This window comes from Felis catus, chromosome D1 (genome assembly GCF_018350175.1).
Source record: "Felis catus isolate Fca126 chromosome D1, F.catus_Fca126_mat1.0, whole genome shotgun sequence".
Lineage (NCBI taxonomy): Eukaryota > Metazoa > Chordata > Mammalia > Carnivora > Felidae > Felis > Felis catus.
Window position 1 is genome coordinate 114,744,641 of NC_058377.1, and position 27,109 is coordinate 114,771,749.

General features: G+C 62.2%; 1 protein-coding gene across 3 annotated transcripts; it reads left to right on the top strand.

Moving 5' to 3' along the window:
* The first annotated feature begins 394 nt into the window (after positions 1–394).
* On the top strand, positions 395–25,911 carry CHID1 (chitinase domain containing 1). 3 transcript variants are annotated; one of them, XM_045039742.1, is made up of 14 exons: positions 461–548; positions 3,083–3,232; positions 6,582–6,735; positions 7,265–7,414; positions 7,674–7,806; positions 8,523–8,567; positions 9,033–9,139; positions 9,522–9,583; positions 12,348–12,440; positions 16,627–16,728; positions 17,286–17,441; positions 25,178–25,258; positions 25,502–25,544; positions 25,729–25,911. In XM_045039742.1, exons 3-14 carry the CDS (start codon positions 6,625–6,627, stop codon positions 25,825–25,827), a joined length of 1,182 nt encoding a protein of 393 aa, XP_044895677.1. In that variant the 5' UTR covers positions 461–548; positions 3,083–3,232; positions 6,582–6,624; the 3' UTR covers positions 25,828–25,911. The 3 variants fall into 3 exon arrangements, with proteins under 3 accessions (XP_023096046.1, XP_044895677.1, XP_011285484.1); XM_023240278.2 differs by lacking the exon at positions 3,083–3,232 and having other exon boundaries at positions 395–548; XM_011287182.4 differs by lacking the exons at positions 461–548; positions 3,083–3,232 and having other exon boundaries at positions 6,594–6,735; positions 7,674–7,855.
* The last annotated feature ends 1,198 nt before the right edge of the window (positions 25,912–27,109 follow it).

The following is a 27,109-nucleotide window of genomic DNA, read 5'->3' on the forward strand; positions in this document are numbered from 1 at the left end:
CACTCAGGGACATGTGGGGGATGTCGGGGACGGACAGGCTGGAGGGCGGCCACCAGTGGGGAAGGAGGGGCGCCGGGTCAGGCGATTCCCGACGGTCCTTGCGTGGCCGCCTCGCGGCATCGCCGGGGTGCCGCCCTCCCCAGAAGCGCCAGCCTCGGTCCCTCCCCCTGCCCCCTCACTGCCCCGGCCCCTACCCCGACCCCTGTCCCCGCCACGGCTCCTGCCCCGGCCCGGGCCCCATCCCCTACCTCGACCCCCTGCTTTGGCCGCTACCCGGGCCCCGGCCCTACTCCTGCCCTCGGCCCCGGCCCTTACCCCCACCCCGCCCCCTGCCCCGACCGCGGGTCCCGGGTCCCCGGCCCCAGCAGCCGCCCGTACCCCAGTCCCCTACCTTGACCACCCCCCACTCCGGCTTCGGCCCCGCCCCCGGCCCAGCGTGCCGTGCGCGGCGGCGTCGCGCCAGCGTCCTGGGGCGGGACTTCCGGCGGCGCCTGCGAGCGATTTCCGTCCGCGCGCGAGGGTGGTCCGGCGGCCTCCGGGACATGAAGGTGAGCCCCGCGGCGGCCGGCTGGGGTGGCGTCCGCGCCCCGCGTCTCGGCGCCCGCTCCTCCTCCTCGCACGGCCTCAGTTCCGCGCCGCGAAGTGGGCGCGCCGGGGGCGCGTGCGGGCAGGGGGCGCGGGGGAGCGCGGGTGTGAGAGAGTGGGTGTGGGGGGATAGGTGTGAGGGGCGGGAGTGAGCGTGTGGATGGGTGTGAGAGCGGGTGCGAGTGTGAGGGGTGGGTGTGGGGGGGTGAGAGCAGGTGTGAGCGGGTGGGGGGGCGTGAGTGTGGGCCGGGAGTGAGACGGCAGGTGTGAGCGGGTGTGTGAGCGAGTGGAGGTGTGAGATTTGGGCACGAGGGCGTGAGAGTAAGGGCCCGAGTTGGAGGCAGCGAGTGTGACCAGCACGCTCGGTGTGGCTGAGGCGGGGGACACCGAGGGTGGCGGCCGCCCCGTCCCCGGAGCGCGGGCCAGGTGTCCCTGTGAGGGTTGGGTTGGGGCGCACTTGGCTGGACCCCTCTTCGCTCAGCCCGGTGTCTTGAAAGCTGTAGACTTTCCACGCAGGAGGTGGCTGGTGGCCCCTCGCTTCCCACAGAGCCGGCGAGGGTGGGCTGGTGGCAGAACTGGACCTCGAGCCACGGGTGGGGTCCTGTGTCCGTAGCTCTGTTGAGTTAGGGTGGCTCGGTGGCCACGCGCCACGTACTCTTCATCTCTGAGCGCCATGAACCCCAGTTCCTGTGTCCGAGACCCCGACGCGGAGCACGTGGTCCATAGATGTCAATAGATGTCACCAGGGCTGTGGTCGTCCCACCGCGGCCTTCGCTCCCCAGAGCGTGCTTGCCCTCGCCCTCGCCCTCGACAAGGAATGCGGTTGGCTCCACGGCTGGTGTGGCCGTGACCTGCCCCGGGGAACAGCAGCACTCTGTAAGCCAGCAAGTTGGCTCCTGGTCCGGCCACGTGTAGATCACGCCCCCCGGGGCGCCACCAGTCCGCGGTTCTCAAACTGCACACCACTGAATAGTGAGAGCAACTTGATGGTAAAATCAATTTTTTTTTTCATGTTTGTTTATTCTGAGAGAGACCGAGCACAAGCAGGGGGAGGGGCAGAGAGAGAATCCCAACCACGTTCCACGCTGTCAGCGCAGAGCTCGACGTGGGGCTCGATCTCATGAATCCTGAGACCATGACGTGAGCCGAGATCAAGTGTCGGACACGTGACTGACTGAGCCACCCAGGCGCCCCTAAATCTCCGTTTCTTAAAAATGAAATAGAGGGATTGTGCGTGCACCACGGAGCAGGGTTAGCTCTGATGAGCGGCTTCCCCCTGGTGCACACGTGCACCGGGCCGCGGCCGACTCTTACCCTGGGTCTCAAAAACCACCTGAAAGTCACTGCTGTGACTCGCCGTCCTTTGGTCAACACGCTGCTGACAGTCCTCCCAGAGCTCGAAGCCCCTGGAAGAGTGGGGCTGTCGGTTGTTAGCGCAGATCTGAGACCCCTGCCTCCCAAGGGCCCTGTGGGCGACCCAGACATGAAGGGGTCGCTACGCACCGTACCCTGCGGGACCCGCACCTCCAAGAGATCATTGGTGTGTGTAGAAGAAACACTGACGCGAGGGGGCGCAGGCGTGGGGTAGGGTGGCCGGGCCTACGCTGCACAGCAGGGGGCCGGGCGTTGCTGCCGCTTGAGCCCCCCGCGTGTCACGGTAGCTCACGCTGTGTCCTCAGCGCTCGTGAGCAGCCTGCTCGTGTTGCCGCCAGGATGGTGTGGCAGTGCCAGTTCAGGCCTTGAGCTCAGTGTGGCTCCCCTTCCACTTTCCCCTCCGCTGTGCACAGAGGCTGGCGGGGTCCGTCGTCCTTCCCCAGACTGGCCCCATCTCCACCCTTTCCTCAGGTCAGGGGCCGGGCAAGTCACTGGCCGAAGGGTCTCTGGGTGGGTGGGCAGCAGGCGGGGTGGCAGGCCGTGGACAGAGGGCGAGAAGGCCGCTGGGGCACACCCTGGGCCACTGTGGATTGCTTGAGGACCACCCTCCCGCTTGGTTTCTCATCCCCTTCCATCCTCAGCGACCCAGACCTCTATCCTGGAGCTGAGAAGGAGCCTGAGGTCATGGAGCAGACCCAGAGGGGCTGGGGTCAAAAATGGGGGGCCTCCCCCCCACTCCCTGTGGCTCAGCCAGCAGGTACAGGCGTCCCTGCATGCGTAGAACCCACCCCAGCTCTGCAGCCCCTTGTGCAAGGCCTGTGTTCTGGAAGCACATTGGTTCAGGTGCCTTTCTGGCCTCATGGTGGCTGGGCTTCCTAGCCCCAGCCCCTCCTAGCTTGGCGGCCGTAGTCTCAGCCTGACCGGATCAGTATTGTCCACCCGCCCCTGCTGTGACTGAGGGAGCCCAAGTCCGAGCTGTTGTCACCAGAAGGGAGGGCGGCAGGAGCTGTTGTCCTTGATGATTCTGACACCACAAAGTCACCCAGCAGAGGGGCTGCTGGGGAGGGGTGGGGAGGGGGCAGAGGATGGCAGTCTGACCTGGTCTTTGTCTCCCTCCCCATAGCCCCTTCAGAGCTGCCCCTGTTGCACCTCTGCACGGCTTTGTCCCTTCTGTCCTGCGAAGCCCTTGGGCCAGCTGTCTGTGCCTCCCTGCCTCGTGGGGAGGGACCTCCAGGGCTCCTCACCCCAGGCCACCCCAGGTGGCCCCACGCAGGTATGCTGTAGGTGTATCAGGTGCCGCAGTGTAGAAACCTGCCCAGGGAAGTGACAGCCCAAAGTTGTGCTGCTGTGCTGCTCTGTGAAGCAGGGAGGAGGGCTTTGGAGGGGTAGAAACAGGCTCCTGGCCAGGAGGTCAACGGGGTGGAGGGGATCAAGGGGTGAGTGCTGCAGAGGGCCTGACTTTGCCAGCTCCTGACAGGGCATGCCCTGCCTGGCTAGAGCTCTGGTGACCCCAGGGATGCCCATAGTCAGAGGGAGAGGCCACGTGCCTGCCTGCTGGGGAGGAAGCTGGGCTGGTTCCCCAGGACCTGCTGGGTCTCCTCTGGCTCTGCCACCAAGTGGCTCCTTAGCTGGTCTGGAAGGGGCTGTCTCTCAACCAGCACACTTAACACCTGCACACCTTAAAGCCTCGGGAAAGACCCCAGCCAGTCTGGGCCCGCCTGGTACTCCGCTGCCATGAAGTAGAATTGCGGGGGGCTGGGAGTGGGGGCAGAACCCAAAAATGAACTGCACAGCTCCTGAAAGTCCAGTGCAGGAAAGCCAAAAAGTAGCAGCTGACGCCAATATCAGAATGATCAGCAGTCCGAATAGCCTGCTCACTTACTTTCTAGCGTCCCCTTTCGTACTTTCTGTATGGTGTGTACGTAACCTTATTTTTGAGAGAGGTGCAGAGCCCGATGTGGAACTCGATCCCAGTGCCATGAGATCATGACCTGAGCCAAAATTGTCAGATGCTTAATGGGCTGAGCCACCCAGGCACCCGATACACAGGAATTTTTCAGTAAAGATGGGATTGTGGGGTGTGTGTGTGTGTGTGTGTGTTTACATTTTGTAGCATTTGCACCAACAGTGCATTGCAAGCCTCACAGCGTCTGTCGTCTGTCGGTATTCTCATGTAGGGAAATGTGTGTTACCATTTAAACAGAGTGGCAGTGAACCTTCTCGTGCATTTTTCACATAAGTGGGGAAGTCCCTCAAAGTGTAATTTGTAACAGGAAACACATGTTGGAAAGTGTATTTACAACCAGATTGTCATCCAAAAAGATTTTTGCAACTTGAATTCCCAGGAAGAGCTTGGGAGAATTGCTGCTGCCCAGGTTACGCCATTAGCTTCATTCTCTTTAGGCCTCCCCGACACTGAGTGTCTGTTCCCTTGATTGCTTGTGAAGCTGAGGTGCTGTTTCTCAGGCTTAGGGCACCTCTGTATTACAGGGTATCTCTGCGTATTGCAGGGCATCTCTAGGTACTACAGGGCATCTCTGGGTATTACAGGATATCTCTGGGTATTACAGGGCACCTCTGGGTGTTACAAAGTATCTCTGGGTATTACAGAGTATCTCCGTATATTACAGGGCACCTCTGGATCTGTCAGGGTATCTCTGTATTACAGGGCACCTCTGAGAATTACAAGGTATCTCTGGGTATTACAGGGTACCTCTGTGTATTACAGGGTACCTCGGTATTACAAGGCACCTCTGGGTATTACAGGGCACCTCTGCATATTACCGGGCACCTCTAGGTATTACAGGGCATCTCTGAGAATTACAAGGTATCTCTGGGTATTACAGGGGACCTCTGGGTATTACAAAGTATCTCTGGGTATTGCAGAGTATCTCCGTATATTATAGGGCACCTCTGGATCTGTCAGGGTATCTCTGTATTACAGGGCACCTCTGAGAATTACAAGGTATCTCTGGGTATTACAGGGCACCTCTGTGTATTACAGGGTACCTCGGTATTACAAGGCACCTCTGGGTATTACAGGGCACCTCTGCATATTACCGGGCACCTCTAGGTATTACAGGGCATCTCTGAGAATTACAAGGTATCTCTGGGTATTACAGGGGACCTCTGGGTATTACAAAGTATCTCTGGGTATTGCAGAGTATCTCCGTATATTACAGGGCACCTCTGGATCTGTCAGGGTATCTCTGTATTACAGGGCACCTCTGAGAATTACAAGGTATCTCTGGGTATTACAGGGCACCTCTGTGTATTACAGGGTACCTCAGTATTACAAGGCACCTCTGGGTATTACAGAACACCTCTGCATATTACCGGGCACCTCTAGGTATTACAGGGCATCTCTGAGAATTACAAGGTATCTCTGGGTATTACAGGGCACCTCTGGGTATTACAAAGTATCTCTGGGTATTGCAGAGTATCTCCATATATTACAGGGCACCTCTGGATCTGTCAGGGTATCTCTGTATTACAGGGCACCTCTGCGTATTACAGAGTATTTAGTGTACTTACTACAGGGCATCTCTGGGTGTTGCGGGGTGTCTTGTCTATTATAAGGCATCTCTGTAGTACAGGGTATTTTTGTATTTTGGGGTATGTATAATATGGGGTACTTCTATAGTATGGGATTTTTATTACAGGATATCTGTATTAGAGTATTTCTATTCTGGGGTATTCCTTTTTACAGGGTGTCTTTACGATAGGACGTATGTATGAGGTACCTGCGTATTATAGAGTTAGGGGTTTTTGTGCACTAGGACATACGAATGTATCTCTTCATTTTTCTTTTATAATGGGGTGTTTATTGGAGTGTCGTTGACTTATAAGAGCTCTTTGTTACGGGTAGATAATGGGTAGAGATGTGTTGTGAAGTATATTCTAATTTTTTTTTCTGGTTTATTGCCTTAAATTTCTTTTTTGTTTCCTAAATGAAAGTGTCACATTTTTTTTCCTTAAAATGCATCCATTTATTTTGAAAAAAGAGAGAGTGCAAGTGGGGGAAGGGGCAGAGAGAAGGAGAGACAGAATTCCAAGCAGGCTCCACACTGTCGGCACAGAGCCTGATGCAGGGCTTGAACTCACAAACTGACTGTGAGATCATGACCTGAACTGAGATCAAGAATCAGACGCCCAACTGACTGAGTCACCCAGGTGCTCTGAAAGTGTCACATTTTGACGTAATGAATTCTGTTGGCATTTTCTTTCCTAACCTCCATCATTGCGGATACACTTGGAAAAGCCTTCTCTGCCCCGAGTTACATATTTTCTCCTAGTCCTTTCTGTGGTTCTTTTTACGCTTAAACCTTCCAGTAGCCCAATTTCTTTGGGTTGGTGGAGGGCAGTCACCATTTTCCTAGATGGCTGAGGCGATGGGGAAGGCTGACTAGCAGTAGGGAGGCCCCTTTCTGGGGCACCTGAGAGGAACGAGGGGCGCAGCAGTGCTGGAAGCTGGGTAGGCCACTGGGGCTGCCCCAGGGTAGGGCTCTGCCCTGAGGCCAGTGCCTGGCCCAGTGCCACGAGGACCCAGGCCCCGTTGGATGCTCCATTTGACAGAGGGGGCACCCCACTGCTGGTGGTCATGTGGTCTGCTCTCTCTGCAGCCCCCTGGGCCCCGAGATCGGACTGCACTGTGACACTGCCACCATGAGGGCTCTCCTCAGCACACTCTGGCTCGCTCTGGCCTGCAGCTCTGTTCATACTACTCTGTCCAAGTCAGATGCCAAGAAGGCCGCCTCGAAGACACTGCTGGAGAAGGTAAGCGTGGTTAGGGGCTGGCCCTCCGTGCCTTCTTCCTGCCCACGGGAGCCATGCGCCAAGGCCTGTGATGCGGCGGTCTGTGAGCCAGGATGCTGGGGCCTTGGCCTTCTTGGCAGCTGGCCAGCGCTGCCAGGGGCTCTGGCCGGATGGCCTGGGAGGGAGCGAGCGGCTTCTGGTGCTGGGGCTGAGGGTGTGCCCACCTCCCCCACCGGCCCAAATTTCAGCCCTCACCCGTCCTCTGCTTTTTCCCATGCCTGCGCTCTCTCGTCTTGCCTGGCGCAGTTCTGTGATGTTCACAGCGGTCGAACGGATCGGACATGAGATGCACTGTGCCCTTGCGCCATTTTTCTGGGATGGGAGAGGGAGCCTCCAAGGGTGGGCCTGTCCGGTGGGCTCTGGTCAGCGGCACCATGTTGACCCCAGGACGTGGTGCCTGGCTCGGGAGAAGACCGCTGCTGCTGCTCAGGGCCCCGTGTCCTGCCTGACGACAGACCCTGACCCCCTTCTCCTGTTGCTTTTGTTTCAGACCCAGTTTTCAGAGAAGCCGGTCCAAGACCGGGGTCTGGTGGTGACGGACCTTAGGGCTGAGGATGTGGTTCTGGAGCATCGTAGCTACTGCTCACCTAAGGCCCGGGAGAGGCACTTTGCTGGGGACGTCCTGGGCTACGTCACTCCAGTAAGCCAGGCCCTGGGGTGGATGGGGAGGTCCCGAGGGCGAGGCGGCCACTGGGGTCTTTGTCCTCACCTCCCCGGGCTACCGCCGTGCAGGTGCAGCGGGAGAGAGGCCTCCCGAAGAAGTGAGAGTCATGCCGAGGGTTTTCTGGGACTTGTCCTGCACAGCACAGGCGGTTCTGTGGTGTCCCATTGCAGAGGTGTCTCAAGGGCCCTCTGTCCCCAGCTGCAAGCCTGTTCACCTGTTCTCCATTTTCTGCCAGTGGAACAGCCACGGCTATGATGTTGCAAAGGTCTTCGGGGGCAAATTCACGCAGATCTCGCCCGTGTGGCTGCAGCTTAAGCGGCGCGGTCGGGAGATGTTCGAAGTCACAGGCCTTCACGACGTGGACCAAGGTTCTCACGTTGCTGCCCATCTGTGCTCGTCCTGAGGGCCCAGAAGGGTGTGAGTGCCCGTCCGTGTGTGCGAGCACGAGGATGTGATTCTGCGTGTCTGGAAGTGCGTGTGGAGCTGAGTGTGTGTCAGTGTGACAACTGTCTGGCATCGGCCACAACCTTGCTCCCCTCGGCAGTTTGTACACCGGTCCAGGGAGGAGGTGTCTGGGAGGGCGTGGCTGTCTCGACAGCCACGGCAGCCGCTTCCGTGAGCATGCACCCGAATTCCCTTAACTGTCCCCCTTTCGGGTTTGGAGAGAGGGTGCGTTAGCTACTTGTGGAGGTCTGAGCCCCGAAGCCGCTCTTCGATGCTGGGAGGGCAGTGCCCGAGGACACACTGGGTAGCACTGGGACTGGGGCCTCGGGCCCCCCTCAGCTCCGAGAAACAGTCCCAGCCCCCTTGGAGGCCACTTTTCCCCAGATGGGGCCGATGCCACGATGTCCCCCCTACTGGCCCAGGGGTCTGACCCGTCCTGACTGCTCTGCATAGGGAGGGGGGGGGAAGGGGGTCAGGAGTGGGAGGAGGAGGGGGCTGGACCCGCAGATTCTCTCCTGGTTCTGCCTTTCTGCACCCCCGTCGCATGGGGCCCGGCGTTTTCTTCCTTGGGGGTGGGCTGGGTCTTCATGCGGACAAGGGGCTGTGTCCCTGCACCGACTGTCCTCTCCCCGTCCCACAGGGTGGATGCGGGCAGTCAGGAAACAGGCCAAGGGCTTACGTATAGGTAAGTCTGGTGGGCCTGGGTTGGCGGGGCTCCCGGCCCTTCAGCCACACACCGTGTGTGTCCCTGGCAGGACTAGACAGAATGACATCAGCCCCACCCGTCCTGGAGCACGCAGCTGGCCAGGGTGTTCCCAGAGTGCAGATGGGACTAGCAGGGTGTGGGGATTGGAGCAAAGGAGCAGGTGATGGCCGAGCAGGAGGAGCCATGGCAGGGGTGGGGGGGTGCCGGTGGGGAGGCAGGCAGCGAGCCAGGCAGCGAGTTGCTGAAGGAGCTGGGGGTCCGGGCACTCGGAGACGTGGGGTGTGAGGGGGAAGAGGTCAGTACCACCTACCGCCCCCCCTCCCCCCCACCAGGCCTTGTGGGTGCCTAGCTGTGTGCTCACTCTGCTCTGATGGCCGAGGGTCGCTCTGGGGGCAGGGCCAAGCACAGAAGGGTCACCATCTGTGTGCGGGTCTGTCCCCCAAGTGCCCCGACTCCTATTCGAGGACTGGACTCACGAGGACTTTGGGAGTGTCTTGGACAGCGAGGACGAGGTGGAGGAGCTGGGCAAGACCATCGTCCAGGTGGCCAAGGTGAGGCCGGCTGCCCTGGTCTTCGCCTTGACCACAGACGTCCCCTGGGGTGAGGCCTGCTGCCCTGGTCTTCGCCTGGGCCAGGAAGGCTTCCCTCGGGTGACGGCCAGCTGCCCTCCTGGGAGGGCGCCCGCCCTGCTGGTTCTTCAGGTCCCCAGGGTTGGGGTTGGGGAGGAGGCGTGTGAGGGGACAAGACACGTGAGCACCTGGCCCCTCTGCTCCCGGCTCCTTTGGGGACCCCCACATTGCCTCCTTCTAAGAGGGGCTTCTGGGCCTGCCGTGACCTCACTGCATGGGTGCTGGTGGCTGGCTCCGCGTTGCCTTCCCACCCATCCCCACCAGCGTCATCGGACCCGCATTCACCTGCCCTGTGCCTTTTCAGAGCCAGCACTTTGACGGCTTCGTGGTGGAGGTCTGGAGCCAGCTGCTGAGCCAAAAGCACACGTGAGTGGGCTCTGTGCTCTCCTGGCCCCCAAGTGTCCTGGAGGGAGGACTGAGGGAGGGCCATCATAGGGGGACAGGGACAGCACCTCAAGAACAGCCAGGGGCCAGCATCTGGCTCTGACCGTGCTGCTCTGAGGGCCCTGACGCCTGTGTGGGTGGTAAAGGCCACGTGATCGACGTCACCCAAGAGTACCCTATGGGAAAATGGGGGCCTGGGCGGTGACGCCAGCCCAGACGCCTCTGCTGAGCCCCACAAAGCCTTCCTGGGGACAAGGAAAAGCGGTCAGCCGGGCGGCGGAGTCATCTGGGAGGAAAGCCGGCCGCCCAGGCCCACAGACACTGCCTGTGCGCCTCACAGGGGCACCTGAGTGACCGGGGAGTGGTGCAGTGTCTCCTGTGGCAGCCACTGCCTGCCTCTGTCGGGGATGTAGGGGCAGAGCGGTGGGGAGGCCTGCGTGGTGCTGGGGGCGGCAGAGGCTGGCATCCGGCCACCGGCAGTTCCGAAAGCGGCCTCCCCCCACTTCCCCGCCTGAAGGAGTCCCAGCTCAAAGCCTGAGCCCCCCCGCCCTTGCTTCCCCAGCAGCGAACACTGGGCTAGGGCTCCCCACAAGGCGTCCCCCCTCCTGTCCTGCGGCCGCAGTCCCTTCTCTGCCCACTCAGATGGTGTCCCCAAGCCGGTCTCTGGTCTCCACGTGCAGGGGGAGGGCGTGTTGTTGGCTCTGGCCTGTGTCTGGGGCTCCCTGCCCAGCTTTGCAGCGGCGGGCCTGTCCGGGCAGCTGTGACTCCCACCCCACTTGGGTGCAAGCCCCTAGCCCTGGGAGGGCCCTGAGGCCCAGTTCGTGCAGGACGGCGCATGGAGACGACAAGAGCTGAGTCGAGTGACTTGCTGTGTTTATCGGGAGCTGGCACAGGGCCAGCGTATCAGGGGCTCTGGCTGTTGGCAGACGCCCCCCCCCCCCCCCAACACACACCTCTCCTCCCAAGGATCTGTTGTGATCTTTGCAGGGCGGAGGCCCTACCAAGGTGACCTTCCATCACCTTCTGATTCAGCTTCTCACCAGACAGCTGCATTCTGCCTGGGCTCGCAGCACGGGGCGGGGGTTTACCTGAGCCACAGCCAGGATGTAGCAGGCATGTGATGAGGGGGCGGTTGGCAGGGCAGGCAGGGGGCCAGGTGGAGTAGGGCAGAGAGGAGCCAGTCTGGCAGATGGCTGTGGGCACGTTGCTACCTGGGAGCCGTCTCCCGGGATGGAATGGGCCTGGCTGTGGCGAGGCATGATGGGAACATTTCACGAGGCCGTCCCCACCTGCCACCCTCGTTGGGGCTTCTGACTAGGCGTCCGAGGGCACTGTTTCCTTCTGCAAAGGTCAGCCTGGAAAGGCCATCGTGGCAGATGCTCTGGGGCACATGGTTTGTGTATGATGGGGACAGTGGCAGAGCAGCTCCGTGACACCCGTGTCCCATGGAAGTCCTGTGGGGAGGAGCAAGTGACCTGAGCCAGTAGAGCAGGCAGGGATGATGCCCAGACCTAGCGAGTGGCCAGGTCCCCTCCATGCATACCCAGGGTGTGGCAGGCCTGTTCCCCGGCACAGGGGTGACCGTAGGTTCCCAGTTGGTGGGTGCTGCCCCAGAGGCACGAGACCACCCTTTCCGTCCCACAAAGATGCAGCCCCGGGGCCATCCAGAAAACCAGGAGAGCAAGTGACAGCGATTGTGCTTCAATGTGACAGCTGTTGGCAGAGCTGATGGAAGCATGTGCTCTCCAGGGGTGAGCCTGACCACAGCCCAAGTTGCCTCCTTCTGGGAGAGTCACCATGGTAGCAGGGATCACCCCCACTGAGCCCGATCTGGCGGTCAGTGACCACCCGTTCCCGTCAAGACTACCAGGGCCATGCTGGTGGGGCCTGGTGGCGCCATGCCCTGGCCACACGGGGGGCCGGTGAAAGTGAGAGTGCCCCGGACCCTCTGGGGGGAGGGCTCGCTGTGCTCTCACAGTGTTGGCAGGGCCAGGCCAGAGTGAACGCCCAGAGCATGGGGCCATCCCACAACCTGTCGGTGGCATGAGGGGGACTGGGGTGCCTGACAGACGCTTCCAGGTGATGCTTGGAGCTGCGCTAGTCTCCGTTCCACTGGGCATCCCTGCTGTGACTCTAGGGGCCGGAGGAGCCCATGGCACCGCCTCCCTCCCTGTCCCCCATCTGGTGGCCCACTCCCTGCTGAGACATGTCCAGGCACAAGTGGAGAGTGCCACATGACACCTACCCACAGGTGCTCCTCCTGTGTGTCCCAGGACTGGAGGTGCATCCCTGCCTGGGACAGACGGCTGTGTCTTCCAGGCTGAGGGTGGCCACGTGAGGGGGCTGGGCTCCCCCCTCAGCACAAGACCTGGTTGGTGGAGCTGCCCTCAGTGTTCCGGTCCTGAGTGTTTGATGGCCTGGGCTGACCCAGCCACCAGCAGGTCACCCCCTGGCCAGATGGTGTGTCTGGGAGATGTGATGGGGTGCTGCCCAGACAGCCCTTTGTTCCCCATGTCATTCTCAGGGTGATCCTGGGCAGGGAAGGCCAGGGATCAGCCCGCTTCGGGTGGAAGGTGACCCCCACGGGGCCTGCTGGGCTGCCCTGGTGCTCGAGTGTGTGAAGTGCACAGGGCCTCTGGAGCCCATACCTCCAGGGCAGAAGGTGCCCATGACGGGGCTCCTGCCCTGTAGCAGGTCTGGGTCAAACCCGTTGACTTCCTGTTCTTGATCTCCTGGTTCTTTGCAGGGGCCTCATCCACATGCTCACCCACCTGGCTGAAGCCCTGCACCAGGCCCGGCTGCTGGCCATCCTGGTCATCCCGCCGGCCGTCACTCCCGGGTAAGTGCCATGCTCGCTGTGGCCGGGGACCCAGGTCAACCCCCTGGGCATGCGCTACCCTTTCCCCAAATGTTGGAAGGTGCTGGAAGTTCCTGAATTTGAGGGACTGCATCTTATAGATACTCCCATTGTCAGGTGTAGTCTTGCCACAGTGTAGAGCTTTAGGACGAGTCCACACCTGCTGTGCCCTTGGGAGGTCAGTGCTGTGGTCACAGCACCTTCCCAAAGCCTGACTGTTCCCCCTTCCCAGCCCAATAGGGCAACCCTTCTGGAACCTAGGGAACAGGGAGGTGGAGCCGCCCAGGCCCTAGTTGTTGGGACCATGGCCCCTCTGCCCAGGGTATTACCCAGTGCTGGGCACCAGAGAGGCTCCAGATCTATGGTGAGGACTGAGGGCAGACCCAGGGTCAAATGGCAGGGCCTAGTTGGGGAGGGGACCACAAAGGCCCAGGCGGGACCAACAGGGGCCTCTGTCTGGCCTTTGCCAGCCCAGCCCTTCAGCCCACAGGTACCCACTGGGCTCCCACCTGCTGCCCTGGAAGGAAGCAGCTGGCCCACCCAGCTGTTGAGCGGGAGCAGCACGGGTGGGCCTCTGGGGCCTGTGACGTCCCGCTGTGGTTCACAGGCTGACGGGCTCATAGAAGTGCCAGTTGACGCTCATCCGGAGTCTGCAGGTCACTCCAGCAACTGAGACAGATGTTCCCTGGGGGCAGGCCTGCCTGGCCTTCATGCCCCCTGGCAGCCAGCGCATGCCACCCGAGGCCTGGGCACGTGGTTTAGGGCTGTGGTACCCCATGCCCTTTGCATCTCCTGGGCGTCAGCCTGCCATCTGAGTTTCCCCCCGACACTTTCAGGGTCCTTGGTCCATCAGGGTGGGCTGCAGTGGGAGTGGGATTCACACCTGTGTCCCCAGGCCCCACTGTGGGTGGGGACGGTCCCACAGGCCGACATCTCCCTCACGGAGCAGGGAGGGTAGTGCTCAGCCCAGGAGGGAGCCCAGCCAGAGCCCCACCTGTCTGTCCTTCCCCCCACACGCAGAGTGTGTGTGCATGTTTGTGAATATGTGGGGGGTGCACGTGTGTCATGGGGCGGCCCCGGGGTGGGCTCCTGGCACCTAGGCAGAAAGTGCGTGACCGGCCCCTCATCCTGCAGCCACCGTGAGAGGACAGTGGCGGCTGAGGGGGGCTGCCCAGAGGGAGGGACCGTGGCCAGTGTGGTCAGCACTGAGGGTGGGGGTTCTGGGCGTTGATGGGCTCACGGGCTGTGCTGTCCCAGCTGTGAGCCAGCCCAGCCTTTTCCCCCCGAGGCTCCGGCTGGCGGTGCCCCACAGGAGCTCGTCCATCTTGTTGGCGTTTACCCCACACGCTCGCAGATGGCCGCCCTAACGGACAAGCCCAGTGCCTCTTGGCATTCTCGGCAGAGGACTGGCTGCAGCCCACAGAACGGCAGCTCCCGGAGGGAGTCTGCGGTGCCTTTTTCCTGCTGTGGGCCATGTCTGGGACTGTTGGCTCAGGTAGCTACGTTGACCTTGAGCCCTGCCCTCAAGGTCACAGCCTTGCCTCCAGCAGACCTGGTACTCTGGAACTTTTCGTCAGCCTCATGTGCAGGTGGAGACACCAGCTCCGGGTGGAGGAGGAGCCACAGGGCTGAGTAGGCGAGAGGCAGGCAGGGGCTGGGTGACCGGGCCCGTGGGGGGGCAGGCGTGCGTGCTCCAACAGCAAGAATGTGGACGGTGACCCCGCCTTCCACACGTCACCAGTTAGGTGCCCCATCAGGGCTACTATGGGGGCAGCTCTGCGGCTGGTGTTCAGGGGCTGGGCAGCGTGGCTGGTGGCGGGAGCCAGTGGCCATTCACAGAGCCTGCACCGACCCCAGGGAGGGTCGGCCTGGGGAGGGCTGGTCAGGGGGAGGACTTGAGGTTGACCCCTGGTAGGTGGCTGATTTGTGGTGTCTGGGGCAAGATACCAGCAGGGGAGGGAGGTGGAGGGTCAAGCTACTTGCGCAGGGCCATGGGGGGTTTGAGAACTGGGGAGATAGGACAGGACCCTTTCTGGAGAAGAGACCAGTTGGCCACATGAGAGGTGGGGGTGACTGCAGCAATGGGGCTCAGCCCCCGACATGGCAGCCAGTCAGGGTGATGAAGGAGGGAGGTGTCCACCACATGGGGGTGAAGCGGGAGGGAATGAGGGACAGAGGGTTGGGAGTCCTGGGGGAGGGACAAGGCCCTGGAGGCACACAGAAGGGAGCTGCCAGGAAGAAGGTTGAGCAGAAGATAGACCCCCAGGTGGGACAGTGGGCCACCCCCCATCCAGGCCAGTGATGTCAGCGTCCAGGAGAAACTGTCTAGAGGCGCACTGCATGTCCACCATCTGGCAGCCTGGAGAGGGAGGCCAGGGCCGCACGAGGTTTGCTGGGCCCACCCCTCATCTGCAGTGCCCTCCTGCCTCGTTGCTGGCAGCTGTGGGGTCTCAGCCTTCCAGAAAGGAGGAATGCCCACGCTGGGAAGAAAGTGATTTGGGAACAAGCGTCTGCAGACCAGGGCCGTCCCAGGAGGGTGTGGGAGTCCAGCTTGTGGCAGGCGACCGTATGGAGGACCAGCCCGGAAGAGCTAGATAACCCAGGAAGGGTATGGTGGGCACAGGGGAGGGCAGACTGTGGGATGGACTCCATGAAGCTTCTAGAAACCACCCCTCACAGGGCAGCCACTGGAATTAGCAAAGGAGGAGAGGCTCAAGGAGTCATGTCTGCTCTAGACCTCAGCAGTCCTCCCTAAACTGTGCGCTTCTCGGGACAGAGTATTGAAAACCCATAGCTCCCTGTCCCCAGTGGCTTGTCATCAGGAGTGTCTGCTCCAAGCAGTGGCGGGCACGAAAGCGGGTCTGGTAGGGCCTTCTCCCAGCTCATTTCTCTGGGCCTCATGCCCGCCTGGGTCCTGCCGCAAGCTGGCCTTCCCTGCACACCTGGGTGGGTCCCCTCTCCCAGTGGAGCAGGGAAGGTGCCAGGCCCCCCAGAAGCCCCTTGGGTACTGCAGCAACTGAGACATGGGCCTAAGGGGTGCACCCCCTGCTGGACCATGCTACAGCAGCCCACAGCCCTGCTTTCCCTCCTGAGCCACTGAATCCAGAAATGGCAGGACCTAGGTGTCCATGGGTCCTTAAGTGAATGTCCTACCTCGAGACAGGTGAGCCTTCGAAATGGGAAGCGTTTTCCTAAAGCTGATGCGCCCACTGTTCTTGTGGTGCTCCAGGCCAAGGCCCGAAGGGTACACAATATATTCACATGTGGCCTGTCTTCTTTTTGCTGGAACCTGGCATCTTCTGGTCCACTTCGGGGGCCTGTCCCAAGTGTGGCCGTTGGGGAGCATGGCTGTTGTTGCCCAGCAAAGTATTTGCCTCCAGGTGCATCCCAGGGTGCCTCTTTGTGTCTGGTGCTCATCAGAGTCGGGACTGTGAGGCCATCGTCCGCTGGCTCTGCTTCTCTTCAGGTCCTGCAGGTGCCCGTGTCTCTGGGGGGCCTGGGCCTGGCGTCCTAGCTGCTCCCCCCAAAGGCAGCTGGAGAAGCTTTGCTCTGGGCTGGAGTGGGGCGGCCTTGAGACAGGGTCCTGTGGAAGGGATGACCATCACTGAGGTCCCTGCAGACACGCTTGACCGGGGTTTTGGGGGTGCAGGCTGAGAAGGGGGGTCCTGTCTCAGGTGGAGAGTCCTCCTGGGGATGCTGCAGTCTCCAGCATTGCTGCGGGCACAGCCGTGGGCTAGACGATGGACCACCTGGGCTCTCGGCTTACCTGGGGCACCCACGCCCACCGGTGGGAATGGGGCTGTCCCGGAGCTGGGCTGATCTCGTGGCGCCCTTGGATGCGTGGCATGGAGGGCGGGGACAGAGAGAGAAATGAGCCTTTGCTTGACCTTCGACATTGGGCTCGACCTGCTGACCTTCCCGGCCCACCCCTGCTCTGGGAATGTGGCCCTGACCGCTTTGGGCGCTGTCCTATAACTGAGTGACAAGTTACCTTGCAGGGAAAGTGACTGCCCCCCTCCCAGGGCATAGGGTGGAAGCAGCATGGTCTGGGAGCTCTCCCTTCCCCCCCCCCCCCCCCCCCCACGGCAGCTGGCTCTGTCCTCACTTGGACTCAGGTGTCAGCGGGGCTGTGAGAGGTGGGCAGTGGCAGCCATGCTTCTCTCTGCAGGACTGACCAGCTGGGCATGTTCACTCACAAGGAGTTCGAGCAGCTGGCCCCCGTGCTGGATGGCTTCAGCCTTATGACCTATGACTACCCCACAGCGCAGCAGTGAGTGTGGGCACCAAGGGACCCCGTGAGCTCCATGGCTTGGCGCAGAGGTGCTTGCCTCCTCTGGGGCCTGGACGCTGGACACTCAGAGGGACAAGGCCTGGCTTCCTGCCGGCGTGCTTGGGGCCGTGCCGCTGTCAGCTCTTGGCTCCAGGGTCACAGAGGACCCGAAGCCCACGATTGCCCCTGCATTGGGCAGCCTTCACGTTTTGGGGGCCTGTGAGAGAGGGCAGTGGGCAGCCCTCACGGGACCACCGTCCTGGGTTGTCCACCTCTGCCAGCACAGTGGCCGCTGGCACCGGACCCGCCTTATCGCCAAGAAGTTGCTCCCGTGGGCAGGGGTCACTGCCTCGAAGGGAGCCTCGGGTGCAGACATGTCGCGGTGCTGCCCACTGCCGTTTCTGTCCCCCGTGGAGGCCCCGGGCGTAGCAAATGCCGGCACGGGTCCAGCTGGAAGCCACTGTGGGAGGCCTGCTGTCTGCTACCCTCCTTCCCATCCTGCCCCTGCCTGACACCTCTGCCTGCTGCTGAATCCCACTCCCCTGTCACCCCTGCAGGCCCGGTCCCAATGCACCATTGTCTTGGGTTCGAGCCTGCGTCCAGGTCCTGGACCCCAAGTCCAAGTGGCGGAGCAAGATCCTCCTGGGGCTCAACCTCTACGGCATGGACTATGCAGCCTCCAGGGATGCCCGTGAGCCTGTCGTCGGAACCAGGTGAGCCCAGGGCTCCCCCATTATGTGGGTGACCTCCGGTGCTGTCCTGCGCCCCTGGCCCTCATTCCAGTGGGTCTGTGTGTCTCCTGGAGGTGGTGGCTTAGAGCAAGGGAGAAGGCCTGGGGCAGTCTGACCCCACACGCCTGGTGCCTGTAGGCGGAGCCTCTGAGCCTGTTGGTTTGGGGGCCCCATCCCAGCACCGCAGCTGGGACCCCCACCTTGAGATCACCCCCCGTCCGTGGGCACGCAGACCACCTCCCGACAGCGAGGGGCACGTGGGCCTGGCCTGAGAGGCGCTCGTGCACATCCGCACTTGCACTTGGCATCGTCTCCTGCCCGACAGCCCCCGAGGTCTCTTGCCTTTCGAGTCCGTTGGTATCAAAGTTGTTTTCCTTAATGGTATTTTTTTGTTTTTCTTTTTAACTTTATTTATTTTGAGAGAAAGAGAGGGCGTGAGCAGGGGAGGGGTAGAGAAAGAGTCCCAAGCAGGCCCCGCGGTGTCAGCACAGAGCCCGACGGAGGGCTCCAACCCATAACCTGAGCCGAAATTAAGAGTCAGATGCTTAACTGACTGTCACCCAGGTGCCCTGGCTGGTATCGAATTCTTTTCAGCTTTGTTTTGCGTTGGTTTTCTGGAAGATACTGTTGCTAGGGGTGTGGTTCTAAGCTGTCCTGTCCAGCCAGACCGCCCCCCCCCCCCCCACCAAGCCCGGTGGGATTTGATTATCACGCGCCTTCCTGGGGTTTTGTGTGTTTTGCACTTGGTTTTCTTTGAGCTTTTGGGACCTGTGTATTTGTACTTTTCGTGAAATTTGGAAAATTTTTGGCTGGTTTCTTCAAACTTTTTTTCTGTCCCTTTGTCTTCTTTTTCGGGCCCTCAAGCATGTGTGAGGTCACTTGATTTGTCTCCTGCCCCCGATACTCGTTTTGTTTTCCCTTTTGTGGGATGTTTGTCGGCCTTGTCAGGGGCGCTGACTGGTGTCTCTGTCGCGCCTTCCATGGTGTTGCAGCCTGTGCTTCCCCGTCACATCCTGAAGTTCACACTGGGTTTTCTCTTCCGCGTGTCCTGCACTTCGCACGTGTGGGCTGGGCTGTGACAGTCGCACTCCGAGGTGGGCCCGTCCTGGGTCTGCTCAGCTGGTGGCTCTCCTTCCCAGGCTCCCGACTGGCCCGAGCTCTGCAGACTGGGGCCCCTAGGTGGGATGCCAGACATTGTGAATTTTGCCTTGTTGGGCGCTGGGCGCCTTGGCGCTGAATCTTCTCAGTCTTTGTTCGGGTGCCTGGGAACCGTGTGAGCCGGCCATGGAGAGCGGGTCCAGACACTGTGACCTGGGTGCACGCCTGTTGCAGCCTGCTGTCCTTGCAGGGGGGGTCTCTGTGGGTCACCAGTTGGGCTGACACCATCAGGCACACGGCATGTCAGCCAAGCGGGTGCGGGGGGCGGGGGGTGGGCTGCCGTCCGTGGCTGCTCCCGTCGCTGTGCCTCGGTGGAGGGACGGGGGCTGCCTGGTTGGCCCTTGACTGCACTCGTGGGTTTGAAGGGGCTGCTCCCAGTCACTTGCCCAGCGGGCTGGGGGGCTTCTGTTTCCTCTAGGCCCCTCCTGCTCTGTGGGCTGGGCCTCCAGGACAAGGAACAGTGCCCATGAGGGCCCAAAGCCACCCCTCACCTCAGCTGTCCCTCCACGGCCCCTCCACAAACCCCGAGATCGGCCACGCTCGGAAGTGGTCACCCTGCCAGGACCGTGTCCTCTGGGTACACAGCTGGTGCTGGGGTCTGTGCTGCCCACCCCTGTCCTGGCCCCTGGCATTGGGCACATTCTGTGTCCCTAAACCTGGATCTGCCCCTCTCTGCTGAGAAGGGCCTTGGGAAGTGGCATGGACACGGCGTGGATGTGGCATGAATGGCAGGAGCTGGGGAGAGAAGGCCGAAGAGCAGCTCCCCGGCTCCGGGAGGGCTGCTGTGGCGCCTGGCCAATCGCTGGGGCGTTGCCCCATCTCCCAACAGCAGAGTGGGCTTCTCGGCACCCGGCCACCCCTCCCTGAGAGCTCCCCCTTCCTGTCTATCTGTCCTTCTGGTCGGGTCCCCTAATGCACTTCTCTGACATGGGATTGCTGAGAAAATTCCAGAAGCTTTGCTGGTGTCTCCGCTCTTCCCCACAGCCTTGACCGGGTGCCTGGCCCAAGGAGGCAGTGGGCAGAGCCCCATCCAGAGCTCGGGCTCCCAGCACCGGGCCCCAGGATTCCAGGGAGCTGCCGACCGGTCAGCCAGGGGTAGGAGGATGAACCCCCCTGCTGCTGAGGGAGGCGTCATGCAGGGCCCCCACGCCCCCACCCGCCTCTGCTCCAGCCTCGGGCTCCGCTGGCCCAGGCCTGTAGGGGGCAGGGGACTTAGCCTTGCGGTGCCGCTCAGCCACCTGTGCTGCCGTGCGCACACCGCACGTGGGGCTTGAACCTCAGATGGTCACCGTCCCCCAGTCCTGGAGGCCGGAGCCCCAGGTCCAGGCGTGGGCCAGGCCGGGGCCTCCAGAGGCCTCTCTCCTTGGGTGTGGATGGCTGTCCTCTCCCAGTGTCCTCACGGGGTCAAACCTCTGCTCGTGTCTGTGTCCTGATCCCCACTTCTCCTAAAGATCCCCGTCACCTGGCATCAGGGCCCACCCCGATGACCCCGTATTACCTCAGTCACCTACGTAAAGTCTCCATCTTCATGTACAGTCATATTCTGGGGTGCTGGGGGTCAGGACCCCAACATAGGAATCTGGGGGACACGGTTCATCTCTGTCCCCACCTGAAGGGTGGAGAGTTACTGTTTATTCACTAAACTTCGGCCCTGCAGCAGGATAGCAGGTGGAGTGTCAGGCTTGTTAACCCCGCATACACGGCCCAGGGGTGTGAGTGCTCACCCCCCTCCCCCGCCTCGCCTCCCAGGATCCCGCCAGCAGACAGCAGCTCCAGCCCCCAGCTTCCGCTCAGCAGGGCCACGGCTTACACACCTCACAGGCCCTACCTGGTGGGTTTGCCCCACAGAGAGGGGCTAAGGGGCCTCACAGAAGTGAGAGGCCTGTGGCAAGCAGGGAGGGTCAGTGCCACAGCCTCCGGGCACCAGGCGCTGCCTCACCTGGGGACTTGGAGCAGAGGAGGGGTCGAGGCTGCTTCCGGGGAGGGCCATAGTGGAGGGCTGCCCCAGGGTCCCCTGCACGGACCGGCTTTGTTCTTCTCCACCCCAGGCCCCTTCCTGCCGAGCTGTAGAATGGGGCCTGGCTTGGTGCCCTGAGACCCGGCAAGAGACTCTGCCATCCTGATGGTGGCTCCTGGGACTCTCCTTATCCCCCGGGCCACCTCAGGCTGCGGGTCAAAGGGCCTCAGGGCACAGGCTCCCCAGGGCAGAGAGAGCTGCTGTTCTAAGGAGGGAGCCTCGGCCCCAGACAAGGTGGGGGAGGGGCAGGCACGCAGCCCTCACGAGGCCACTCCCCACAGGCCCCCCAAGGCGGCCAGACTCAGCGATGGGGGACCTCTGCCAAAGCGGGGTCTCAAGCGGAGCGCGATTCCCGGTGCAGTACCTTCCCTGGGGTTCACGTCACAGGGAGCTGGCCCCGTGGAGGACTTGCAGGGCTGAGGGGGATCAGGAGGGGCACCCCCTCCAGGAGAGGGGAGCCCAGCCTGGAGAGGGGTCACCTCCCCTACAGGCCAGTCCCAGGGTGAGAACTGCAGTCCAGGAAGGAAGTCGTAGAGTGACAGCAGCTCCTGGTGCAAACGGAGGACACACCCAGATGGGGCGATGGACACTGGCCCCCATGTGGTGTGAGCCTTCTCCCCACACCCGGCAGAGGGCCCCCTGCCCCCGAGTGCCCCTGACCCCTGCAACACCAACAGGGACGCCAACAGCAAAGCACCCCTTGGGCCCCCGTGGGGGTCCTCTGCCCACAGCCTGACTCTTGCGGGCAGTCCTCCTGGCCTTCAGGGAAGGAAGGCCTGACACACATGCCCCTCTCAGGGCCACGTCTCTCTGATCCAGTGAGCCAGACGGAAGAGCTCAGCTGGCTCTACACTGATGCCTTTGTTTGCAGGGGGAGGGGAGGGCTCAGGAGCAGCACCCTAGAAATGCAGTTCACCAGGATGCCACCCTGGCCAGTTCCCCCCCCGCCCCCGCTCCCCTGCGAAACCTGCTGCGGCAGGCCCTGCTCCCCATGCAGGTGACATCGGGCCAGGTGTAGGCCGCCGGTGAGCCCCACGGTCACTCAGGCTCTCTCCAGCTTTGGCGCTGACGGAAGCCCCTGCAGCCTGCTCTGGGATTATGTGCCCTCCCTGTCTTGGCCGCTCCGGCACGGAGACCTGGCCCTTTGTGGCAGGTGTCCTCCGCCTCTTCCAGGGCAGTGGGGGATCGGCCGCCTCACCATCTGCTCGGCCTCAGACAGAGCCAGGACCCCGTGGTGGGGCAGGAGGCCAGCCCCCTCAGGCCTGGCGTGTGGTCTCCCGGCCTCTGCCAGCCAGGCTAGTGTTCTGTGCCCACCACAGGGACCTCAGGGGGCCCCAGTCTGCAGTGGCTATTGCTTCACATCCTGAGTTTCCCTCCCTCCCAACTCACTAGTCTCTGTTGGCCATCCTTGGGACACACATGGGCCTTGTCCTGACCGTGTCCAGGCTCCTCCGTATGGCCTGCTCACTCCCTAACTTCAGGGAGTTTGGGCAGCTGTGAAACGCCCCAGGAGGTAGCACGAGTCTAGGTGCTCATCTGCGGGTCCCCGTGCCTGCAAAGCCCCCCTCCTGAGAGGCTGTCCTGCTTCCTTGGCAGGCCCAGCCTGGCCCCACAAGATACCCGGCACCAATCCACATGGGCCCCTGTTATGTACCTTCCGGGCCAGCAATCCCCACCCTGCTGGGCCATCTCCTGCCCCTGCCTGGGGATCCCCAGCTGGAGCACAGCCAGCTGGGTCCGGAAAGGGCGGGTCATGCTTGGAAGTCTCCTTGAGAGCCAGGGTGCCAGGGGCTCGGGGAAGGATGCTTCCCAGTGAGGCCAGTCCCTGTGACCTGCCAGCCCCAGACGATGGTGCTGGGCACCCAGCTCCCCCCAGTTGAGGACAGCAGGTCTGTGTGAGGCCCCATGGGCAGGGAGCTGTCGGGGAACCTCGTGGGGATGCCTGCTCTGTGGGTGTCGCTGTCCTGTGCCCGGTCTCCCTTCGGCGGCCTCCCTGGGTGGCTTCTCACGGCCGCCTTCCTGTGGCTCTGTGTCTTCTCTCTGTCTTCGCGCCTTGGTCTGTGTCTTCCTTTCCTTCTGCTAGGTCCTGCCTCCGGGCACCCTGGTCTTGTGTCTCAGCCCTGGCCTCCTTGTGTGCCCTGCTTGGCTTTAGAGTTGCCTTTGTCCCTGCTCGGCTCCCCAGGGGTCTTCTGCTGTGGGCCTGTCTCACTTTGGAGGTTTTCCTCCAGGCCTAGCCCATGAAAGGCAGTTGGGGAAGAGCCCTGCTGCCTGTGGGTGGGGCCTGCAGGCGAGGGTCCTCGTGTCACCCACAGAGGAGCGGCTCATGGCACAGGCCTGCGTCAGGGAGACCCTACCCCGTCCACATCTAGCCCGAGAAGACGCAGCAAGGGCCCAGCCCCAGTGACATAGCTGCCGGGGCAGTGGGGGCGGGGGCAGCTCGGGGGACTCTGGTGGCAGTGGGCAGTGGGAACAGTAACAAGGAGAGGCCACTGGGCACGTGGGTCCCCCTCTGCGTGTTTATCAGGCCCCCTTGCCAATGGGAGGTCGGGTCTGGGCTGGCAGGGACCCCTCCCGAGGCTGGGGTGTGGGTGGGTCCGGCACGAGTGGGTGGCTTAGACTCGGTCCAGCCCGTCCTGTGCCTCTGGTCTCGTGGGGCAGGGCTCTTGCACTGAGTGCAGGGAGACCTCAGGTCCCACCAGTGAAGGTGAGAAGCCACATGCCAGTTTCCTTTGGGGTGGGAGGCACCCCCCTCCCTCTGTGGTGGTCCCACACACGTGCACCCTCATTGCCATTTCCGTCGGACCCTTTCTCTGAGCCACTGCTGGTTGGTCTCCATGGGTGTCCCTGTCCCCCCCCCCCCCCCGCCCCGCTCCCCCATAAGGCCCAGGAATGTCCTCATCCTGGTGAGGAATGTTCTCTCCCTGACGTTCCTGGAACCCTCAGGCTAGGTCTTGTACCTTTTTTTTGGGGGGGGGGGTTTCCACACTCCATAAACTTGCCGTTTCAGAGGGTGGGTGCTGGGGCGTTTGTCTCAAAATTGTGCAGCCAGCACCTCAAATTCCACGCTTTCCTCCCCCAAAAAGCACCCTTGGGCCCTCTTGGCAGTACCCCCCACCCCCACCCCAGCGACCCCAGTCTGCGTTCTGTCTGCGGGCTCGCCCGGTCTGGGCGGTTCTTGCAACCAGAGCCGTGCGGTGTGCGGCTGAGGGCTCACTTGGGTCAGTTTGGGGAAATGCTGCCGCCCTCACTTTTGAAGTATTTCCCCGCTTGCTTCTCTCTCTGGCTCCCACCTCCTCGTTTGCCTCCTCTCCCTCTCAGACCCTCCCTTCCCAGCTCTGGTCTGTGCCCAACTGTGCCCTCCCCAGGGTTTGCTCCCCACTGGCCTCTCTGTGTCCCTGGGGCTGCACTAAGGTGAGCACGGGGTCCTGTGTGCCCCCAATCATGTCACCTAGAGGGGAGCGACCCCAGCCTCCGTGCCCTCCACCCCCCAGCCAGGGCCCATCCTGCAGCATCTGTCCACTACCCTGGCTTGGGACCCTGGGGACTCAGGGGCAGCCTGGGTCAAATGCCCTGTCCTTTACCCCCACACACACACCCTCCCGTCTGACCCTGCATGCTCTGCCCTGCACGTCCTGGATTCTCACAGAGACCTCAGACCAAAAATTGCAAATAATGTGAGCGAACCGAGAACCTTGTTTTAATTAAGGGTAATCCGCTAATGTTGGGTGGTTGGACTTGCAGGGCGCCCCCCTTGCCAGCAGGTACCCGTCCCCTCCTGTCCGGCACTTGTCTGCCAGGGGGCACTCATGAACCCGCTACTGGGAGGCCCGGCCCTCCTGGCCCCATGGCACCTTGGGAAATCACCTGTCCTCTGCATGTGTCTAGGGGGCCGGGGGGCACAGTCTCAAGCCCCTGGCTCCTGGTAGTCAGAAAGGACTGCTGTGGGTGTGAGGCAGCCCTGTCCACAGCAAGAAAGGCAACGCTGGGGCAGCCTGGCCTCCAGAAGGGCACGGAAACCACTGCCCCTGCCTGCTGGCCCCAGAGAGCTGGGCTGGGGACCTCCGGGGACTGTCCCCACGCCCGCTCTTCCTCAGAGGCCTGTGGTTTGACCTGAATGCCCCGCACACTTCCTGTGGCGCTCAGGGCAGTCGCGTGCCTGGTCTGCTCCATGTACCTTACAGAGGCCACACCCTGAGTGCAGGTGCCCTCACTCTGTCCACTTGGACACTCATGGTGCAGATGTCACAGCAAGAGGCCTGGTCAGACACCCAGCCCCTTGGTGCAGTCTCTCTCCCACCTGCACAGCCCAGAGCAGTGAGCTCACAGGCTCCTGAGATCGGAGCCATCTGTCGCGTCTCTGACCGTCCCCCACCTTTAGTGCACATTCACGGGGGGCAGTGTCCCGTGCCCCATCCTGTGTTCCTGTACTTGTGTCTGGGGCACACGTGTGGTCCTCGCCCGACTGTGACAGCCTCAGCCACCGTGACCTTCCCGGTGTCAGGCTGTCTCGAGGACTCCCACACCTGTGCCCGGTTCCCTGCAGGTACATCCAGATGCTGAAGGACCACAGGCCCCGGATCATGTGGGACAGCCAGGCAGCAGAACACTTCTTCGAGTACAAGAAGTGAGTGTCCGGAGGAGTCCCTAGGTGGGGGCTGTGCATGCCCAGGCTGGCCAAGGGCCCCAGGGCCTTGCACTCGACCCCTGCCCCCGAGGGCTGATCCGGCCCAAGGAGCGGACCCGTGGGGCGGTGTTTCCAGCAGGACCTGAGGCTTCTGCTGACAGGGAGGAGCGCCCCGCACTTCCACGTTGGGTGGGGTTGGGAGAAGCTGAGGTGGGCAGAGGCAGAAGGCTCATCCTTTTGCAGAAGCCGCGGAGGGAGGCACATCGTCTTCTACCCGACTCTGAAGGTACTCACGGGCCCGCCTGTGTGCTGGGGGTGGGGGCGCAGGTACCACACCCCTCCCCCCACAGTGACCCTTACCCTCGGTGAGCAGCGGAGGTCAGCTCAGGGCCTGACCTGCTACTCCCTGGCGGCCGGGGTGGGGGGCTGTCGGGGTGAGAGGTGGGGCTGATGCTTCTCGGGGCCTGCAGTCTGTGCAGGTGCGGCTGGAGCTGGCCAGGGAGCTGGGCGTCGGAGTGTCCATGTGGGAGCTGGGCCAGGGCCTGGATTACTTCTACGACCTGCTCTAGGCCTGGCTCCAAGCGGACGTGTGCTTTCCTGAGCAGTGGAGTGACCAGTTGATAAGCAAAATACAGACTCTTCTTTTCTGTTCAGTTTCTGCTGTGGTCCTCGAGCGGTGGTAGAGGGGGCCCGGGACCCAGGCCTCGTGAGCGATGTGGGAGGGGTAGTCGGGGGGGCGGTGCCTGAGAACCCAGGCCCCTCCCACCCAGCCCTCACTGCTGCCAGTCGTTGGCCAGGTTGGGGCAGGACCAGGAGGCCCTCTCACGTGTGGACCCCAGGCCCCTGGTAGGACCTAGTGTCAGCCCAGAGGGGCCTTGGCCTCTCACCGCCCGTGCTGGCTCAGTCCGCTTACCAGGCTGCACACGGCAAGGGTGTAGGCGTCGCTGTAGAAAGCTGGGCTCAGAAAGGTTCTTCCTGTCCCCGGAGGCCCTGGACCCCACGGGGGCAACAGAAGGACCCCTGGGAGCCCTCTGGCACCCATGGGCCGTGTGATCAGTTTCCACCCACAGGGTAACCTGGCTCCCAGTATGAAACATCAGGAGAAATGCTGGGATTGCCGGTAGCCAGAGACTCTGCCCCCCGGCCCCCCAGCCAGAAGGGCTGGTCACGCCTCCTCCCCAGTAATTAACCTTCGTGGGCTCCAAGCAGCAGAACCCCTTGGGAACCATGACAGTCCAGGTCCCGGAGCCAGAGCCCTGCCCGCCCAGACCAACCGGCCAGACGCCGTGTGTGAGTGTGCGGCCGCCCCACGGCTCTGGTTTCCCTCACACCCTTGGGCTTAGAGCTCCAAGCTGGGGGTCGTGGGGTGGACGAGAAGCCAGAAGGGCCCCAAGGGGGAGGTTGTGTGTTAGGAGGGGCAGGGCCTTGGGTCTTCCAGTTCCTTGCTGGAGCCACCCTCTCCTCCCGCAGCCGCCCTAGGGAGGAACCCCGTCTCCAGGGGGACGGGCTCTGCCAGCTACCCCACTCCTGACCCTCAGACCTGCTCACAGGGTGGGGCCTGAATAAGAGGACTGGTGGGGGAAGTGTTGTACCAGAAGTCCATGTGCCCGGCTTCCACAGGTGCGTATGTGCCTGTGTGCACGTGTTCACACGTGTGCCTGTCTGCTTGTGGGACGGGGACGCTGACCGGCCCATAGGGCCCCACACAGACACCCTGGCAACAGGCAGGAGCACTGGACGGAGCTGTAGGCACAGGCCAGTCCCCTCCCCCCACCAGGGCTGGGGTGCTGGGTTGTAGGGTGTCTGGAAGTCCGCTCCGGAGTTGGGCTCACGGGATGTCAGGATCAGTGG